General features: G+C 39.2%; 1 protein-coding gene across 2 annotated transcripts; it reads left to right on the forward strand.

Moving 5' to 3' along the window:
* The first annotated feature begins 1,384 nt into the window (after window positions 1-1,384).
* LOC306858861 (zinc finger MYM-type protein 1-like) lies at window positions 1,385-18,007 on the forward strand. Of its 2 annotated transcripts, none has more exons than XM_079399631.1 (5): window positions 1,385-1,452; window positions 3,651-3,785; window positions 7,806-9,339; window positions 9,415-9,520; window positions 17,281-18,007. In XM_079399631.1, exons 2-5 carry the CDS (start codon window positions 3,701-3,703, stop codon window positions 17,806-17,808), a joined length of 2,253 nt encoding a protein of 750 aa, XP_079255757.1. In that variant the 5' UTR covers window positions 1,385-1,452; window positions 3,651-3,700; the 3' UTR covers window positions 17,809-18,007. The 2 variants fall into 2 exon arrangements, with proteins under 2 accessions (XP_079255757.1, XP_079255758.1); XM_079399632.1 differs by having other exon boundaries at window positions 1,425-1,452; window positions 8,089-9,339; window positions 17,281-17,900.
* The last annotated feature ends 3,837 nt before the right edge of the window (window positions 18,008-21,844 follow it).

The following is a 21,844-nucleotide window of genomic DNA, read 5'->3' on the forward strand; positions in this document are numbered from 1 at the left end:
CAACGCTTTTCTGTCAATCTCCACTGTCCTGTCCACTTCAGCGCCCAAAAAAAAAAAATTGAATAAAGCCCGTGGTGAACAAAACCTGACGATCCATTCACAATGTTCAGGAAACGTTCTTATAACAATAAGATATGAATAATGCAGTAGTTATTGACATAACCTTTACAGTAGCCTATATATAAAATAAGATAAAATAAGGCAATATATTCTGCCATATTCTGTGCTTAGAAATGACATTTTGTTCATAAAATACATGATGATGAATTATTGCAGAGGTGTGTGTAGTAAACCAATCATAAATTTGTCATTAGGACAATATGGGGGGGGGTGTAATAGAATAAAAGTTATTAGTTCTTGTTTAACAGCATATTTTATTTCTTAACAAGTTAAACTTAAGAGGTAAGAAGAAATAAAGCTGCATCCATGTCAATTAAACAAAGACCACAAGAAAGGTATAGGTCTACTATACTGGAAACGTTCCCTGTTAGCTGGGGAACTCTTGAACGATGACTTGCAGGCTCTTTAAAATACTGAACTGAACTGTGGCAGCAATACAATGCTTTTCTCTTCATTTTTAAAGATTTAAAGATTTCACTTGAGGTTCTGCAGTAAATCTTCTGTTCTAAACGCTCTGCAGTTTGTAACATAGTCCCAAAAATGATGAAGACAAATTCCAAAATAAAATAAAACAGCAGAGTTTTTAAAGAAACACAACAGAAGGTAATCCAATTAATAAGCCAAGTTGTGAAAAAGTGTGCTTAATTTTTGATTAGTAATATTAATTGCTAAGAACTTAAACTTTAAAGGCGATTTTCTCAGTATTTATATTTTTTTTGCACCCTCAGATTCCCAAATAGTTGTATCTCAGATACAACTAGAATCTAGAAGTCTAAAAGGGGCGATTTATTATTATTATTTTTTTTAAAGAATATAATTGGAAGAGAGTAAGAAGTGGTTATTAATTGCAATTATAATTTTTAAGCAAAACGATGATTTTACATTTAATGTGCAGCTGCAGTATGCACACATGAGAAATAAAAATACATATAGAGAGAGAGATTTTGGGAAAAGCATTACTAATGTTTTTACCAACAGCCCAAGCATACCTATAAAATGTTGCATAAAACAAACTCACAAGGCAAATATTCTGCACCCAGCAGTTTTGTCTTTCAAACCGAAAATCACTCTCTTTCATGGGAAGCTCCTAATATTTTCAGCACATGAAATATGCATTCAAATATAATTATATGCATTCAAATATAATTTTTTTTATCAAGAAATAAACTCTGTTCCTGTCTACTTTTATCATTTATATTATTTGCATGTAATTGTCTTTGCACGTTTTTGATTTTAGAGGGCAGCTATACGGGACTTTTATTTTGATTTTGTGGCATGACGTCACGGGTCTGCGCTTCGCTCCTGCTTCTGTTGTGATTCGGAGGAAGAAAGGTTTGTGTTTTAAAGCATGCAAAGGCTCTAAATAGATATGAACCATTTAGCTAATCTTGTTGTTATTGCAGCAACTGTGAAATGAAATCATTGAATGCTTCAATATATTTGCTTTATCTAACAATAATAAACGATACTTTGTGCTTGTAAGGCGCATCTACTTATGAGCAACAGAAAAGGTGCGTCTCATTTGACTCTGTTTATCATAAACACGAATTCAGTCAAGTAGTGATGGAAAAACGGAGCTTGTTGAAATTACGAGTCAACTGAATCAAATGATACACCAGCTGCTCAAAACAGTGGAATGCAATGACAACAACAAACACAAACTGAATGCAGTCTACAAATCAATACTCAATGTAAATCATAAATGGCTATATGAAGTGTCTCTTTGTTTTATTTTTATTCATTTTTAGCGCTATTTTGAGTGTTTTTGTCATATCAGGCCATTAACTCTCACTCCGACTGACTCCCTTACCAGTGCGCTGAACTAGGGAGCTGATTTAAACCGCTTTTCCACATGGACCACTGGTTGAACGTCTGATGCGTATGGCACACTTCAGGAGTTTAGAAGTCGTCGTCTAATTGGTTGAATTCTACAGGATTTCCGGGAGACGTTTGCGTCACATTCTTTAACGTTCCGTCAGGAAACAAAGAGGCCGTGACGCCAAACCCCCCCCACAAAGAAGAAAGTCGTCGTGTTTACAACTGTGACGACGAGCGCTTATCAGAATCAACTAAACGCTGGATTTTCAAAAGTATGTGAAATATTTAAAGTTCACAGCATAGAATCTTTAAAATACGTCCGAGAGTTATACAGACCGGTCTGTTACTGTGGCAACATTTCCACTCCCTGAAACGTGACGCTGAACGAAACGAACTGTGATTGGTTGTTTGGCATGTCGGTCAAACGGCCTCATGGGCGGGCCTTGGCCAATGAAAGCTGCCATGGATTCCAGACCTTCAGCCGTCAGTCTGAAGGTCTGGCTATGCGAGACTAGTTCAGCAGTAGTCAGCAGAAGAGATTAGTTTCCACAGTAGTTTCCGTTCACATGTTGGTGACGTAGACCAGGGGTTCTCTAAGTCTATATTCAATGGTCCAAATCTGAATTTTCATCAGTGTCAAAGGTCCGGACCGGAGCAATTAGTTACAAAAAAGTTACAAAACTTGTTTTTAATAAAGCATCAAATCAACACCAATTTATTTTTTAAAAATAAAGTGCCTTTTGCATTCAAAATACATTAATAACAAGTGCAAACGTGGCAAAACTATTAATTTAAGTGCCAGCAATAGAGGTCGACCGATATGGGTTTTTCTCAGGCCCATGGCGATATTTAGAAATCAGCCAATATATGATGCCGTTTTTTTTGGCTAAAAGTAGTAGTAGCCTAATTCATAGTAATAATACCTTCTCAAAACAGTTCTGAAGCTTTTTGTTTTTGTTTGCTGAGAGACTCCAGTGTTTCCCATAGACTTGCAAATGCGAATTCATTCTCTGCCAGCAGGAGGCGCTTTTGGAGCACAGAAACAGTGGTTTCCATGGTAACGGCTGTAATCAAATAAGCACTGTGCTCATGAAAGACGAAATGAAAATGACACCGAGCTTTTCTGAAGACGTTTGGTTCTTTTGAAAGATACATTCATATAAAGACACCTGCACCGCATTTTGATTTTGAAACGTGCAGTGCTCATGTTTATTCAACAAAGTATATATAAGCCTTTTGGAAAATCTATTTGTGCCGGTCAGTTTGGATATAGTGACGGGCTGCCACAAATAAATCAATGTATGGAAAACATTGGACGCTGCTACAAATGGCCATATCTAAGTGATAACAAAAAAATGTCGTCTTCGCTTTCATTTCGGACCATGTCCACAAAGACATAAAAAAACTAAACAAATGATTTACAAGTTTAACAGGCGTTTATCAAAGTAGGAAATCCACACTTTTAATCCCTTACACACAATTAGTGCTCTTGAAATACAAAATGGAGGTGGGTCCGGATTGAGTCCAGACTTTGAGAAGCGCTGACGTACTAGACAGCTTTGCTCACAAAAACGCGAGCTTATTCTGAACGACTGCCACTCTTGGCCGAGCACCGGCACCAGCCTCAGTGGAAAAGCGGTATCAGAGTTTAAATGTATTTTTCTTTCTGTTATTAATTGTCATCTTAAACATTTCAAAATGTCCAAACACAGAAGAACTCCTGCTGAAGAAACTGAGATCCATGTGACACACGATTATAAAGATGGCATTTATTAAAGAGGAGAGTGAAGACATGAGGATTGAAGAAGTATTCACAGTGAAACAAGAAGATACCGAGGAACAAACAGGTTGGTTTTTATTCTCAAAGCTGAAGTTAATAATTTAATCCTTATAAAAACATTTACCTCCCAGACATCCCAGAGTAACTGACATCCCACGCTGCATCCTGCATTGTCTTGATCACATTAGGAAGTCTCTCTGCCAGTCAAAATCTGCTCTGCAATCACCTAGTCTTGGCTCTCTGAATTGAGCACTGGCAGACTTTCAAAATTTGATCTCTATTTGGGAACCTTTTCAAACCCACTTATACTGTGTAAGAAAAATATTAAATTTAGGCCTACATTACATTTAATTATTTAGCAGACGTTTTTGTCCAAAGTGACTTACAAATAAGAATAATAGAAGCAATCAAACCTGCAAAAGAGCAAGTTCTTTGAAAAGTCTAGTTAGACTATCACACTTTTTAGCCTTTTCTTAAAAATGTTTAAAGTCTCAGTCTCACCTGCTTGAGTTGAGATAGGCAGGTCATTCCATCAGCAAAGAACATTCAAGGTAAAGGTCCATGAAAGTGATATACCCCCGGTTTCACAGATAAGGCTTGCTCAGACTGATCTTAAAATATAACAGTGCCTTTGTTTTGCCTCAAGATGCACACCAGCATGTTTTTTTTTTTTTTCTAAGTACGTTGATAAGAATTACTTAAATGTCCTAATTGAACTATGGCCTAATTCTGGCTTAGTTTAAGCCCTGTCTGTGAAACCGGGCCTTAGTGTCTCTTTGGGATGGCACAACTATGTGTCATTCACTTGCAGAACAGAAGCTTCAAGAGGCCACACAAGTATGAAATAGGGAAACCAATTTTTTATCATTTCCAAGATTGCTCATCGTTTAAATTAACAATCAATTTATTGATTAATCGTTAACCTTAATACTGCAAATTGTGTCTATTGCAGTGGCTTATGTGACCTGTGCTGGTAAAATGAGTCACAATGAGCAAATTTTCTAAAACAAATTGTATTTACATATTTTTTCTTATTTATTGTCATTCTCCATTAAAATACCTTCTAAATGATATATGATTTTTTGGAATCGGACAAAAATTTGAAGTTGACTAAAGTTGAAGTTTTCTGATGGTTCCAAAGCAAAATCACATAGCAATGTTTTATTTCCTCCACTTCCTTTCTTAATATAAGGGTCAGTGACGTGACGCCTACATTTTCTGTCCGATTGTATTTTTTCAGTTAAAAATTGGTTTAAATGCATAAAAAAGATACCATATATAAGAAGTACCTCTCCCACATATGTACCAACTTAATTTCTTTCAAAAAACACTAGTTCTTTGTCATTTTTCTTTTATTGAAAGTGTCAAAACATCATGTGGTGCGACCGTCTGGCCATAACTGTTGTTTTGGAAACATCTTTGAAATTAGCCTAAATTTATTCGAATAAATTTTATGCACTATTTGGCATGTTTTCCAAAGTGTTTTGTAATCCTATATAAAATTGCAAAGCATTTGTATTTATATTTCCATCATAATATTCAAACAAACTTTGTCCGATAATCTCCATTTTATGAAATATCATGTGGTGCGACCATCAAGAAACTTCCATTTTGGTACTTTTATGTTGAAATCCATTCAAAGATAGGACGTTGCATCATATAACAATTTGCCAAGTTACCCATAGAAGCATCAAGCAGGTTTGTAACTCTTTCAAATTTGGAAAAAAATAACCTTTTTAATGACTGGTATGTAGTTACCACATTTGGATATCATGTAGTATGACCTCAAAAAAACAATGAATATTAAGTTATTTCTACAAGCATTTATTTTTATTATAAATTTCATGGTGACCTTTCATGGGAAGCTAGCTTGTTCTGTTTAGGTGGCTAATTCTGTGCTTGTAAATGTTGACTGAATTTGAAAATATCATGTGGTGCGACCACTGCAGAGTGTTTTCCATTATAGATATATGTCCCAGATTCACAGTTTTTGTGCTTTTATATTCAATTAATGGTTTATATACACAAAATACTTTGTTTTAATATAATTTGGATTTTTATGCACTTTATATGTAATCTTTGTACAAAATGAGAAAAAATGCAAAAAATAGGAATTTAGAGCATCTAATTTTAGTTTGGTAATTATGCATTTATTAGTAATTTATTAATAACTATTTTAATCAGATTCCACTGCCAAACAAAGTAAAATAAATGCTCACCATAGGCAGCATGTTAATTCTGACCCTGCAGTCAAGCACAAACTTAGCAAAGACCCACCCTCAGTTACTGTTGCTACGTCAGACAAAGCATTCGACAAACCATGGCACTTAGGCCACACATCATGTTCTCATGCAGTGAAAAATACATCACGGAGCAAAGAAGACACTGACAACACGCCAACATACAAGACAGAGCAGGGTACTTTTGGTATTGCCAACATACAAGACAGAGCAGGGTACTTTTGGTATTAAACAACTCAGAGTTCTAATTTTGTAATTTTTTAAAAAGAAATTCAAACAACAAATACTGTTTTGTGGCTCTTTAATGTGTCGTGACAGATTGCTGTAGCACCTCAGTTCAAGCGGCATGTGATCGATCATCTCTTACTAGTTATAGCACAAAATAAACATGAATGAACATCAGAAGGTATCTTGTTTCAACTGTTAAAAGATGTCAATAAACAAGTATTTTTCAAGTTAAAGTCCACCGACGTTAATCTACACTCCTGTCTGTTTTGTTTGTCGGACAAAAATGGCAGATTTGGCATTATGATTGCTCAGATTGCTTGTTAATCAAACTCCCGGCGATGGGTCAATTGAGCAGCCAATGTTGGGCAAAGTTTAGAAATAACTGGGTCTAAAAAAATTACTGCAGTTAATGCCATATGCTGGACTTTTCAAACGTTTCTTTAAATAGATTTTTAATGATATAAGGTCTTTGTGTCATTTGGAGCGACCACTCATCATGTGGTGCGGCCAATGACAGCAATAACTGTATTAAATTAAAAATAAATTATCTAATTTCTGTGGCTGAAATATGAATCACTGCTATAGTATGCTTAAATGAATGGTATTTCAAAAATATTTTTTTCAGTTTTATGCAATTTACAGAAAAAAATCAGTCCGCTAACTACAATTAAGAAGACAACTCTGAAATTATAGAACAAAAATAAGAGATCATTATGTACAAAAAGTCAAAAGAAATGCAAATACTTTGTTTCTAAACACTTCAATTGCTGAGAACATCTAAAAAAAAATGTTAAGCATGTTAAGAAAATTAATTAATTTGAATATAAATCATGGTCCCACCACATGACTTTTTTTAAGGCTACGGCTGATTCATCTAGATGAAAAAACACTAAAATCACTTAATTAAAATTTTTTATATGAATTAATGAGTACACAACCTTCTTAATGTTTGAACAACTACAAAATATATTATTTTTTGTATTTTAAACTTTGCTTGTCGAAAATCCTTATACGTCAATGACCCATAAATTACTATATAGATAACCATAATATCAATTTTTTTTTATTTTATCTTTGTTATTAAAAATAAGAACGGATGCAAAACAACAACAACAACAGTAGAACAAATGTTAGAAAGAAACAAATAGGCATTCCCAGGTTAAAAAAAGTACACTTCCATAATGTACATAAAGTGCTCTATTTTCTTGCACTGTGTAAGTCTGTGTAAAGCCAATTCTGAGAATTACACATTGTAAATGTTAGAAATGCATTGCTGAAAAATGTTACGAAGATAGTGAACTATGTAGTACTTAATTGTGGAGTTAAACCAGTGGCGGCCGGTCAATCAGTGGCGCCGCCCCCCAAAGTTTGCTAAAGAAGAAAGCTACTTTAACATGTTAAAAAATAGTTAAATATATATCGCAAATTAATAACAAAATAAAATAGTCATACTATTCCACTGTTAGTCATATCATTTATTAAAAAAAAATATATATAAAAACTGTATTTCGTTCATATATGTGTGTGTGTGCGGGCGCCAGACTAATGGGTGTCTATTAGGTCTGTAAACTTTTAAAAAGCATGTGATTTCAGGCTGAGCTCTAATTGGCGTGTTTCAGATTATCCTCGGGGTGCAGAGCAAGCGAAATATCTCGAAATGAAAGAAAATTCAGTTTTATCTTTGCAACAAAACCCCTTCACAAGGCGTTCGGATGAAGAAAAAAAAAGGATAAAAGAGCTTGGACCAGATCGACCCAACTTGCAAATTCAGCAGCAGTCAAGTCATCGTGGTCGAGCTTACACTCGGTGCTTTTCCACCACCTTGTATGGGAAACGGAGTTGGCTAGCTGGATGCGATGTGAGTCAAGCCTTTTATTGTTTTCCCTGTTTACTGTTTCAAAGTCCTGGCACCGAAACGTCGTGGACAACAAGGGGGATTTGCGACTTAAAACATCTCTCTGAAAAGTGCAAGCGACATGAAAGTAGCCGTAGCCATCTTGACAGCGCTATGAGGCTCCAGTGTTTTGGGAAGCTTAGCATTGCTGAACAGCTAGATGAAGGCTACAGGATTGGCATTAGAAAGCACAATGAAGAGGTCACAAAAAATCGACACATCCTGTCTAGAATAATAGACTGTGTGAAATTTTGTGGTGCTTTTGAGCTGGCTTTACGTGGTCATGGCGAGAGCGAGACGTCAGACAATCCTGGGATATTCCGTGGCTTGGTCGATTTTGTTGCTTCTCTTGATGGAGTTTTGAAAGAGCACCTTAAGAATGCCACTGTGTTTAAGGGATCTTTGAAAACCGTGCAGAACGAGCTGTTGGACTGTATGTTGTCTGTTGTGAGGGAGCACATAATCCAAGAAGCACGGAGCAGCGATTTTCTGTCAATCCAGGCAGATGAGACCACCGATATTGCCACACAGTGCCAACTTGTGCTTGTGCTGCGCTACATTGATGCCAAGAGCAACGTACAGGAGAGGTTTTTTGAGCTTATGCCTCTGCATTCAACTACAGCTGATTCCATTGCTACAGCACTAAAAGAGCGTCTTGCTGTCATCCTTCCAGAGGATCAGAAGAGTAAACTCATCTCCCAAGCGTATGATGGAGCCAGCGTGATGAGGGGTGCAACTGCAGGTGTTCAAAGGAAGATACAAGATGTGTACCCAAATGCCCATTACATCCACTGTTATGCACATCAACTCAATCTAATAATGCAACAGGCCACTTCTCACATACCCAAAGTGAGAATTTTTTTTTCTGACCTGGGAGGATTTGCCAGCTTTTATTCGAGATCACCCAAGTGCACAGCTGTTCTTGATAAAGTAGTCGCCCATAGACTACCAACATCAAGCAGTGTCAGATGGAACTTCCACAGCCGTGGCATCAATACAGTGTTTGAGCACAGAGAGGACCTCATCCGCTGTTTTCAAACTATACGAGACTCAGGTGACTTTGACCCTGTTACTGTCAGAGAGGCAGGAGCCTTTGCCATGCTGCTGGAGGATAAGGATTTCAAGTTTTTTCTGAAACTTTTCCACAACATCATGCCGCATGTGGACCTCCTCTATGCCAAACTCCAGAAGAAAGACATCGATTCAGTCCACATTAGGGGGAGCATCCAGCAGTTCCAGCAGGACATACAGAAGATCAGGTAGCAGCTGTATTCCTCCTTTTGTATTTGTTATTATTATTATTATTACTCATACATTTTCTTACACCTTTGTAGAAATTCTCTCCATTCCCTGGTTGAGCAAAGCAGTGAAGGTGGTTCTCAACTGAAGAGGCGGCGGGCGCTCCAGAGTCCAGAGGCCCATGAACGCATTGCAGCAGAGGTGAGTTTTTATTGCAGTCCATGTTACTCTGCAGTATTTCATAGAAAAGTTATCAGAGGAAGCTATCAAAAAGAACATAATGCTGTTTAACTTGTCGCTAATATTTGTTTCATTTACCCTCTATGGTTTTTTGTAAATGTGTTCTCATGTCTTTGATGATTTTATGATATTTTAGCTTAAATACTGTAGTAAAGAGTAGATCCTTAAAGGGGTCATATGATGTTGCTAAAAAGAATATTATTTTGTGTATTTGGTCTAATGCAATGTGTTTACATGGTTTGAGGTATATATATCAACCATCAAGCACTATATAACTTAGACCACTGATTTCTAGTTGTGTACTTATCTGTAAGGCCAAACAAAGTACTTTGTTTCACAACGAAACACACAGCGTCTTCACGAATACCTCAAGCGCGTGACGGAAACGTTACGTCCCACATGTTGTGATGCCGTGACGAGACTAAAACAATAAAACCCACTATAAACGAGGCATTTGTTGCATTCAGTGAGTACATATTTACAGATTATAATTACTGATATGGTCTTTTTATGCATTGAGTTGCGCGCCACGTAAACATAACACCATGTCTGCATTTGTGATCGTAGAAACGCCAAACAAGCACTACTCTACACCAGGGACGGACTGGGCGTGAAAAACGGCCCTGGATTTTCTCCCAAATAGACCCACCACAACTACAGTACAAACAGGCGCTATATCTCAATATTGCAGCAATCCTGTCGCATCTATGGCAAATAACATCACAAAACCCATGGTGACCCTGCTGACAAAAACAATAGAAACCATCACAGAAATTCTAATGATTTCCACTACAAATATCATTACAAACATTACAAACTATCAACTTTTAACCATTAAAACAATTAAATAATGGTTTCCTGCAGTGTGTTTTGGGACATATTACAAGCACAACTCTGCCTTTTTTGTTAAATGTCAGTTTTAATGAACAATAATAGCCATTATAAAAGTATAAGAGACGTATGTAATAGGAAATAAAGACAAAAGCAAACAATTCAGTCACATTAACAAAGTAATCACTGTTAGGATTAATAAATAAATAATTTATGAAACATAAATTTGTGCTCAGCCAAAATGATATGACCTGGAAGAAATAAAGATTGCCTGTTAAATTTACCCATAACGAATTTTACCTCATGTTTAACCACTACAGTAGAGCCCTACGCGGGACTGTTTTCTTCATCCCGCCCGCGCCCGCCGAATTTCTGACCATTACCGCCCGCTCCCGCAACGTGTGTGTTACACTCCCACCCGCAATATGCATGTCCACTCCCGCCTGCACCCGCAAAACTCTGAGAATTTATTCCCGCACGATAATAGAGATGCATTGATTTTGTGTCTTCTCCCGTCCCGCTTAGGCTACCGCGCGTTTCTTTAGACTTCAAGTACTTTGATTTTGTTGACAATGACATCATGTCGCTACGCTACCTCCCGATCCCGCAGTGTTTTTTTTTAGCCGCCCATTCCCGCCCGCAGCAAAGTTCAAACCGCCCGCTCCCGCGAGATTTGCGTTGGGTCCCGCGGGACCCAATCCCAATGCAGCCCTCTACACTACAGACACATCAGAGCCAGCGGCAGATGTCAGAAGGACTAGCCGAGGTGAGACTGCTCTCGCCGGATACATGAGCACTGAGCGCCCGGTGATAGCGTGGAGCTCACGTCTCCGAAATCGGCGAAAATATTTTTTTCAAATAGGCGCTATCTTTATAAATAAACCTCAGATTTAAGTTTTAAACAACTACATTCTCGCCTGAAATACTCTTAGAACGGTATTTCATGACACAATAACAGTAAGCGCGTTTCCATTACAGATTTGCGAAAAAACTTTGGCGATATTTTATAAATGTAGATAAAAAAGTATTGCGAAATGACGACCGCGTTTCCATTAACAGATGTTATGCGACAAAAACTAAATTTTTTCCTCTTGCGATAAGTCATGGCACCGGAATTTGATGGGATTTTGACAGATTTTGGCTATATTTAATCGAAGGAGGTACATGCATGTATCTTTACAAAAGCAGTGCGCAGAGCTGCTTCAGAAACGTGTGCGGCATGGCGCGGCTCATATAAACACAAGCATAGACTAGAGTGGCTGAGATCAACTCCGGTGGCCGTTTCAGAGTCAAACTGCGCCGCAGATGTCTGCAGTGTAAATTGTCTAAGCATGAATGGCAGGCAAAGCCCCTTATACTTGAGAGCGGCCACGTATTAAGTGTTTCTTGGTGGTTATAGTACATTGAAGACTGATCATATGACATTTTACATACACCATGTGACCTGTAATTGCTAAAAAAAAAAACGTTTCCATTGCAGTTTTGCGAATTATTCCTTTTTTACCAAGATGGCGCCGAGCATGGCAGCCGTGTTGCGAGCTCCAAGAAAACTCTGCAGTTTTTCTTATGTTTCTTATGTTTTATTTGTTATTTTGTTGTTTCACGTGTTAGATGTTGTCAGTATAACTGTCTACGATAGACACACGCTTTTGAACATTGGTTCCTTCGTCGCGCAACGCAAACCGGACTTTGAGTTCCTGAACGCCGGCGCCTTGTTTACAGACACCGCATCAGAGCCCTTTGTCTGGGCCGCACGATCGCGACCGAGGAAACGCCGCCGGAAAAGGGGGAAGAGAGCCGGCGTCCTTGTCAGACTCAGACGCCGTCCCCTCCGACCTCCTCTCCCAACTATTTTGCTGGCTAACGTTCAGTCACTGGACAACAAACTCTGTGAACTGCGGGCACGCATCTCATACCAACGGGAAACAAGGGACTGCTGCATTATTTGCCTCACAGAAACCTGGATGTCTGCAGTGGTTCCAGACTCAGCCATCGAGCTTACGGGGTTCTCCGTGCACCGCTCGGACAGAACGAAAGAGCTCACAGGGAAAAGCAGAGGTGGGGGCGTCTGTTTATTTATCAACAACTCGTGGTGTGATGAACGGAACCTACACTCTATTAAATCCTCCTGCTCCCCTGATCTGGAATTTCATATGCTTCTGTGTCGACCATTCTGGCTACCGAGGGAATTTACAGCGATCATAATCACAGCTGTTTACATTCCCCCTCAAGCCAACACAGACCAGGCACTCAAGGAACTGTACGGGAATATAAGTGAGCAGGAAACCGCGTACCCAGATGCAGCGTTTATTGTTACGGGGGACTTCAACAAAGCCAACTTCAGAACAATAGCTCCAAAATACTTCCAACACATCACCATCAACACGCGTGGTGATCGTGTACTTGATCACTGCTACTCTCCATTCCGGGACGCCTACAAATCGCTCCCCCGCCCACCTTTCGGCAAATCGGACCACTCTTCCGTTCTGCTCCTGCCTGCTTATAGGCAGAAACTGAAACGAGAAGCACCCGCCCTCAGGACAATTCAATGCTGGTCGGACCAATCAGACGCTATACTACAGGACTGTTTTGATCACGTGGACTGGGACATGTTCCGGGCAGCGTCTGATGACGACATAGAGGCGTACTCAGATACTGTAACGTGTTTCATCAGGAAGTGTGTAGAGGATGTAGTACCGACAAAAACAATCCGCATCTACCCCAACCAAAAACCGTGGATTAACAGCGATGTTCGAGCAGCCTTGTCAGCGCGGACATCTGCCTTTAAATCCGGAAACTCTGACGATCACAAACAAGCCAGTTATGATCTCAGGAAATCAATCAAAGCTGCCAAACGACAATATAAAAACAAAGTTGAAGAACAATTCAAAACCAACAACGCAAGAAGCATGTGGCAGGGTATCAATAACATCACAGATTTCAGAGGGAATAAACCAGCTACTGTGAACATTGCCGCCTCTGTACCGGACGAACTTAATCACTTTTATGCTCGTTTCGAGGCTCACAACACCGCCCACACAGAGCGCGCTCCCGCGGCTGTAGCAGAAGAGGCGAGCGCACTTTCCTTTTCTGTCGCAGATGTAACCCGATCCTTCCGACGGGTGAACATCCGCAAGGCTGTGGGTCCCGATGGCATCCCAGGCCGTGTGCTCCGAGCATGCGCATTCCAACTGGCCGGGGTTTTCACAGACATTTTTAACCTTTCCCTCTCTCTGTCTGTGGTTCCCGCATGCTTCAAAAAATCCACCATTGTGCCCATACCAAAGAAAAATAAAATCACATGCTTGAATGACTGGAGGCCCATTGCTCTGACACCCATCTTCAGCAAATGCTTTGAGAAACTCATCAGAGACTACATCTGCTCTGTGCTGCCTGACTCACTGGATCCCCTACAATTCGCATATCGCAGAAACCGTTCCACAGACGACGCTATTGCCTTCACCCTGCACACTGCTCTCTCCCACCTGGAAAATAAGAACACCTATGTGAGAATGCTGTTTGTGGACTACAGCTCAGCATTCAATACCATAGTGCCTGCCACACTGGTTGAGAAGCTCCAGACTCTGGGACTAAACGGATCTCTGTGCAGCTGGATCCTGGACTTCCTGACAGGCAGATGTCAGGTGGTCAGAATGGGCAACAACACTTCATCCCCGCTGACCCTCAACACTGGTGCTCCTCAGGGCTGCGTCCTCAGCCCACTCCTGTACTCCCTGTACACACACGACTGTACAGCAACACACAGCTCCAACGTCATCGTCAAGTTTGCTGACGACACAACGGTGATAGGCCTGATCACTGACAACGATGAGACGGCCTACAGAGAGGAGGTGAGAACCCTGACTAAGTGGTGTCAAGAGAACCACCTCTCACTCAACATCGACAAGACCAAGGAGCTGGTGGTGGATTTCAGGAGACAGAGCAGAGAACACACACCCATCACCATCGACATGACACCTGTGGAGCGAGTAAACAGCTTCAAATTCCTCGGTGTTCACATCACTGAGGATCTCACATGGTCCGCTCATACAGATGCAGTGCTGAAGAAGACACACCAACGCCTCTTCTTCCTGAGACGGCTGAGGAAGTTTGGAATGAGCCCCAGCATCCTCAGATCATTCTACACCTGCACTGTGGAGAGCATCCTGACAGGCTGCATCACCGCCTGGTTTGGAAACAGCACTGCTGGCAACCGCAAAGCTCTGCAAAGGGTCGTGCGAACTGCCCGTCACATTGTTGGAGGTGAGCTTCCCTCCCTCCAGGACATCTACACCAGGCGGTGTATAAAGAAAGCCCGGAGGATCATCAATGACTCCAGCCACCCGTCCCACAGACTGCTCTCTCTGCTGCCCTCAGGAAGACGTCTCCGCAGCATCCGATCCCGCACTAGCCGACTGAGGGATAGCTTTTTTCCTCAGGCTATCAGGCTAATGAACAGTAAAAACTAATACACCCTACAGCACACTCCCACTTTACAATATACCACGCACTGCACTTTAATTCCAATACAGTTCAAACTGGACTACCAGTACACTACTGCACTAATACAACAATCTTTTTGCCAGCACTGGATACCATCCAATGCACATCCATGACATTGCACACCCGGTTTATATATAATCTGCTGCATCTTCGCATATTACTGTGTGTATATAACGTAGAATGTGTACTACATACTGTGTATAATGTGTATCGGTAACTGTATGTCTGTCTAATAGTACACTATGTGTACTGAGTATATGTATGTGTATATTACACATTGCCATCTGTATAAGTCTGTACGTATGTATGGTAATGTCTATATGTAAATTGTTTATATGTAAATTGTCTATATGTAAATTGTTTCTGCAGTGTCTGGAGCACGCTCTCAAGAATTTCACTCACGAAGGCACACGTGCTGTGGTGATGTGACAATAAAAGTGATTTGATTTGATTTGATTTGATTTGATTTTTGCGAAATTGACATGTATTTTCAATTTCAATTTGCACAATTTGAAGGGTAATGGAAACGCGCCTAGTAATATTTTGAAAAATTTGCAGGTTTTGCCCTCTGCCATTAAAGCTCGCTGATTGGTACGAAATGCATCCTGGCTGTCTCAAGTTCGCACAAGTCACCTCTGGATGCATCCTTGATAAAAGGGGCAGAGCAAGAACACATCCGGGGATTTGAACTGTACTTGGCTTGATGTGAACTTTGAACTGGAACAGTATTTGGGCAACGACTGATGACGTTTCACAAGTCCGCAAGTACAGACAAGAACGCATATTAAGAAATGGCCTAGGATTTAGTGTTTTTTTTTGTTTTGTTTTTAAACGATCAGTTACCAGTTGAGACCAACAGACACCATTACAGTTTCCATTAAAACCAATACAATTCTCATTATAAATCAGTAAAACCATTACAAATTGTGCTGTTTTTTTTTTTCAGCATGGGATTGAAATAAATATATATTATTGTATAAACTAAAATACTTGAAAACTACATAAAAAGAGCAGAACGCAAAATGTGTATATGATAAACATAAACCTAGAATCTAGAAACCTGAAACAACAGAATTCTTCAATTTGAGTATAAGTCTCTTTGTGTCTGTGCCATGTTAATCAGACTAATCACCTTATAGACGACTTCATTTACTGTATTTTCTAACTCAATATCTCTATTTTTACTACTTATTGCAAATAGTGGCAATTATCTGCACCTCAGTATTGCAATACATTATAAAACAGTATGCAATACTAACGCATTGAGTGAGTGTAAATTTTAATTTTCAAATTATTAATCTACTTAATCTGACACTTTTTCTTTGATGATGAACCAGCCAGGGTCAGTACCAAGCCGATGGCCGCTGGATGGACGGCCGTTCTGGACTTCTCCAGAACGTCCAGATGACCAGTCCGCCCCGCTCTACACAGCTCAAAACTCGTGTTTGAATAGTCGGTAGCAAATTCTTTAAATATCGAAACGTACTTACAGGCTGTAAGTCAGAAGCATCAGACTGTCCTTGTGATGTTGGAATTGCCCCACTTTAGAGTGTTCACGTCACAGCCATTCATAATGTTCACATTGTAGGCTACTCTCTCCCAGGATCTGGAAATAGTCCTTTGCGTAAAATGCGCTGCACACACTCTAATATTTGCGTTGTACTGTTTTGGAACAGTGTTGTAAATATAACTTAGACCACTGATTTCTAGTTGTGTACTTATTTGTAAGGCCAAACAAAGTACTTTCGGTTTCACAACGAAACGCACAGCGTCACCACGACATGGTGGCAGCAAAAACAATACTACAGCGAGAATAAAAGTTAAGCCTTCTTTCATTAAGTATACGTTTGGGTGGTGTTATGCAAATCTTCCAACACCGTGACGCAGACATGTGGGGGCGTGTTTGAATGAGCCGTTTTAGGAGGGCGTGGCAGAGTCTTAACTTTTATAAAGAATATCTCTGGGTTTGAGACTTTAATCTTTGCAACTTTACAGATCTTATATATGCACAAACAGCTTGTAACACTCCACAACTTACCTACAAGTTAATCTTTTTAACCATTTACAAAGTCTTTAAATTGTGATCTAAAAGGATTTGTTATTGTTTGGTTCCCTTTAGTGGACAACAGTAGTATTACGGCCTTCATCTCTGAATCCGATTAATATAAATGGCTGATATTTAAAAAATTACTGTTAGTGCCCTAAGCATCTTGACATGTTTACTCAGAATGTCTTGTCCATGTGTATGAAGTTCTGGGAAATTATGGATTCAAACACTGAAACTGGTCTCCCTTTACAACTTAAAATCTCGATTTCAACTGCAACATTTAAAATGACCAGTTTTATCATCACCACATAATTTTTGTTTTTATCCTTTCACTCTGTAGGTCTGTGATACCATACTCCTACACACCATGGAACGGTTCTCCTTCACAAACCACCTTGTAAGTGCCACCTTGATGCAAGCAGACAGGTTTGAACAGTACACAGTGGCGTTTCCTGAAGAGGCACTGAGCAGGACTTTGAAGGCCTATCCAATGCTCAAAGGGAGTATGCTAAAGACAGAGCTTAGTCTCATCTACTGCAAGGAGGAGTTCCGAATCTGTCGTGGTGCTGTGGACCTACTCCAGCTGTTTGTGGAAAACAATCTTGAAGAAGTCTTTTCAGAGACTTTCACTCTCCTAAAGATCCTCATCACCACACCCATGACCACAGCAGAAGCTGAAAGGTGCTTCTCAACCTTGAAAAGGATTAAGACTTTTTTGAGAAATAGCATGACCCAGGAGAGGCTGAATGCATTGGCCATGCTGTCAATGGAAAAGAGACTGGTGACTGAAATGACTGATTTCAACCAGAAGGTCATAGAGAAATTTGCAAACCAGAAAGAAAGGAGAGCAAAATTTATTTTCAAATAGTGCAACTGGCCAGTGATTAGGCAACTTTACATTGTGTGTTTTATGATTACCTTTATTACTTAATTACTGATAATAAACCCACATTGAAATCAAATTCAGTGATTTATGGTACATTTATTGCAGTTGACTTTAACATTAACATTTTCAATATTTTATCTAGCAGTAATGATACATAATAACCTAATAAATGGCTATTTACAGTCCTGCATTACTAACAGTTTAATTTTTCAGTTTGTTTGCGCCCCTCCAAAAATTTTTAGCACCAGCTGCCACTGAGTTAAACAGGTTTTCACCATTTTCGTGTTCAGGATTTTTTGGGGAACAAATGAGATATTGCTATGGGAAATACCTTTTCCTCGAATACTACTGAAGCCTTATTGAATCAGGCCAGTGAAACTGGCCAATGGCGTTCAAGCGCGTGAAATATGAGCGGGAATCCCACTCTATATAAGGCAGTGCTTGTACGGCATTCATTCAGAATCTTTGACTGAAGCAACTTGGCATTCTAAGATCCTGAGCTCGGTGACATGGCAATAAGAGCAATGTCTCGTTCCCTCATTTCGGGGAACGATGTTAGGTGAGTAACTGAGAGCGTTCCCCTTCAATTCGGTCACTCTACATTGCTATGGGAACGTATAAAATCCCGCCGTGTCACAGCGATGAGCCTGGCTCGACTAAGTATGTCAAGTTTCACATTCAGAGCCGTAATGAGAGTGGCAATGATATTTCCCGCTCTTGGTAAACACAGCGCAGGTCTACAGGACCTAGTCGAAACCATGTAAAAGTCAGGGGGGTGTGGCAACTACATGATGCCGTGGTTACACCAGGGGCGGCGTTAACGCCAGTGAAACAGAGAATGTGAAATGGCGGCGGCTTCAGCACTTTCACATATAGATTAGTTGAAATTGTTTAATTTCAATTAAATCATGTTTTATGATGCACGGCTGTAGCGGTGCTCAATAAGCAGAGTATGATAGTGATCAAGTCCTAAAAGACGTGGTGAACTATATCAGAACATTGTGATACTTCATCAATATTGTATTTAAATTACTTTACTAATTACTCTGTCTGAAAAGTAACTTTCTCAACAAGTAACTTCATTATTCAAATTGCTAACTAAGCTACATCTTAAAGTCAAACATAGAATAGTTTAGCCTTTTAGCTTTAAAACAACTGTAATACTTAATTTTTTTTATAAAAAATTTAACCTTCTTTGGTTAACAAATAGAAATACTCTGCAAAATATCTGAATAACAAAAACTTAAAAGTTAAACAATACATTTCAGTTTGGCAAGATGTTCAGGAAAAGCCCAAATAGTAAAATTCGTACAGGTTTATGTGACAATAACACGTTAACTAATGTAGGTAAGAATAAATTACAGAAATCAGAGCCGATCCTCCCTATACGCAGAATACGTAAGCTGCGTAGGGCCCCCGAAACACCATAAGGCCCCCTTGCTCTCAAAAATGTTTTAATTTTAGTTTCGTTTTTGATTTTGGCCAGCGGTTATGAAAGTAGCGCTAGTCATGTTCTCTAGGTAAATATCAGATAGGTAATCATGTAACGTGAATGTCGTACAGTCTCTTTCAGACTGTCAGCCCAAATCCAATTTTGTGAATATCCGGATGGAATCTGATTTGAATAACTGACTGTCCACACAGCATATCGCAACTGTTCATATCCGATTTGTGCGTCCATAAACGCTCTTTATTTTTTAACTGAATGTGCATTGGTTTCTATGGTGATGCCATTGCCTTGTTACGCCTACGCTAAAAACAACAGTAACAGCAATACAGTTTGCAATACAGATGTTGTCTTGCCATCGCGGTTGCGCTGTATATTTCGTCTTGTGAGGTAGCGGCAGAAACGCAGGAAGCTGGAATATGCGGCTTTATTCCGTGCTGCCATCTCCACTACTTTACTTTTTGTTTTGTCTCTGCTACTTTCAAAACTCAGAGGTACGTATAGCAGTATATTGTTTTTTTCCGCTTGACTTGCACTTTGCAATGACACAAGCTTGTTTCTGCAAAGATGTTCAGCTTGTTTTCTGCAAAAACGTCTGACGTGCTTACGAGTGATTCTATATTTTGGGGTACATTTCAGGTCAGCCAAGAAAGTCAGAAAATTAGTATTCTTTTTTGATAAATAAACTAGGTGGTTGAATAATATATCCCCTTAATGTGCTAAATTAATTATTTAGCAAGCTTAAGCTCTAATAACTTTTTAAATATGTTTATGAAAATTTACTTTTCATTATTTTGTCAGCTGTGTTACAGACAAATGCTGTGTCAAATGAAACATGAATGAAGTACCACATGTTTGATAACACATTTGTTTGAAGGTTTTGAGTCTATTCACCAGTTTTTGATGTTATCCGTCTAACTGATTTGAAAATATGAATTTGGGGCATCATAATGGGCGTTCTGTGAGATGCTATCATGAAGGATGAAACTTTCTTCAACATAAATCCAAAGTATGCTGAATTTAGCGTTATTCGCCATCCTTACCAAAGACATCCATCTCCAGAGATATCCCCATCTTTTTGTCTGACGGTTTAGTTCACATTTAAAAGATTTATAACATAAAAACCACACATAACACAGTTGACATGAGCAACACAGTTGACAGGTATGAACTTAGTATCCATAAAACAATTTAAACACACATTTTAATAACATACATTATAAAGTTAATGACTATATTACATTAATGTAAAGTTAAATTAAGTTTTATAATGCATCATGAAACTTCAAGTTGTAAGGACTTGTTCAATAACATAACACTTCATCAGTCATGACTATGCGGAAATTAGGGTGACCATGCATGCCATTCTTCCCGGACATGTCCTGACCAGGATTTTTATATTGCTTTGATTCAAAGTATCTCGAGAGCGTTTCAAAAACATAAAGAACCGATGTCATACACCACACACAAACAAAGCCAAAACCTAGATATTTTAGGCAATCCTGGCCAGTACGTGTCTGGGAAAAATGGTACGTATGGTCATTCTACAGAAACAGATATATGCCAAATCTATAATATTATATAGGTTTAAGTCAATCATTAGGAATTCTGAATGCTTTATAACCCACGACAATTGCGACAATTACAGTGTAGACAACACTACACTGTTACGTTTTGGGATTTTACTTTGTTGGGTCATATCCTGTCACAGAGACCGCTGAATGTGCCTTTTAGCCTATATGGTTTCATGGTGCTTGCTCGTTGTTGTATTTTAAAACACAATCCAAATGATTGCAATTGACATTATTGCCATTTAAAATAAAATGATCCCAAATGTAGGTATAGCAGGCAAATGTTTCATCGCGACCATGCTTTTGGATTTATGCTGTTCGAGCGTATTCATTAAAGCCATAGGCTACGCGGCTTTGTGTTCTGTTTTGCCAGTTAGTCACAAATTTCCACGAACTTAATAATATTTATGGTTTATTTCCGTTTCACCCTCTAATTTTGCATGGTTTATTTTCTTGTCATTTTTAATCCCCAGTTTTTACATCCACATGTTTTGTGCATGAGCCACATGCACCCCAAAATTAAATAGCTTAATCGACCATCATATTCAATTACATTTCTTAACAACAATTAGTGAATCATCAATTAATGGTTGACATACCTAGTCTGAAGTAGTGAATTTAGGTAAAAAGGTGCAGAGCCAATGGTTGATGTGAGTGGCTATTGACAACGGGATGCACTTTTTTCCCAGGAGTTTTAGAACAGCGTAATCGAAACTGCATCATCAGGCAGGCGTGGCCTATTTGAGAATCTGGATAGGTCACCAATCATGCACAGTTGGGGAAAAGCCATTTACTTCAAATACCTGCCCTGATCACAGGGGGTTCATGTCAAATACCTTTTATATTATATACAGTACCTTTGACAGGGTTCCCACTCTAAGTCAAATGTCAAATTCCCAATTCCCTGACTTTTACTGACTAAAAAGCTGAATTTCCATGACCTATAATTAATGGAAAAACAAGCCGCTGTTGTGCTGAGCCTTATTTTTGTTGTTGTTTT

This window comes from Barbus barbus (assembly GCF_936440315.1).
Source record: "Barbus barbus genome assembly, chromosome: 39".
In the NCBI taxonomy this organism is placed as follows: Eukaryota; Metazoa; Chordata; class Actinopteri; order Cypriniformes; family Cyprinidae; genus Barbus; species Barbus barbus.

Excerpts from the sequence above, each read along its gene's own strand:
- LOC306858861 (XM_079399631.1), top strand. The coding sequence starts at position 3,701 with ATGGCATTTATTAAAGAGGAGAGTGAAGACATGAGGATTGAAGAAGTA. Across the intron at positions 3,786-7,805 it reads AGATACCGAGGAACAAACAG|ATTATCCTCGGGGTGCAGAG; the intron begins GTTGGTTTTTAT and ends GGCGTGTTTCAG. Across the intron at positions 9,521-17,280 it reads ATGAACGCATTGCAGCAGAG|GTCTGTGATACCATACTCCT; the intron begins GTGAGTTTTTAT and ends TTCACTCTGTAG.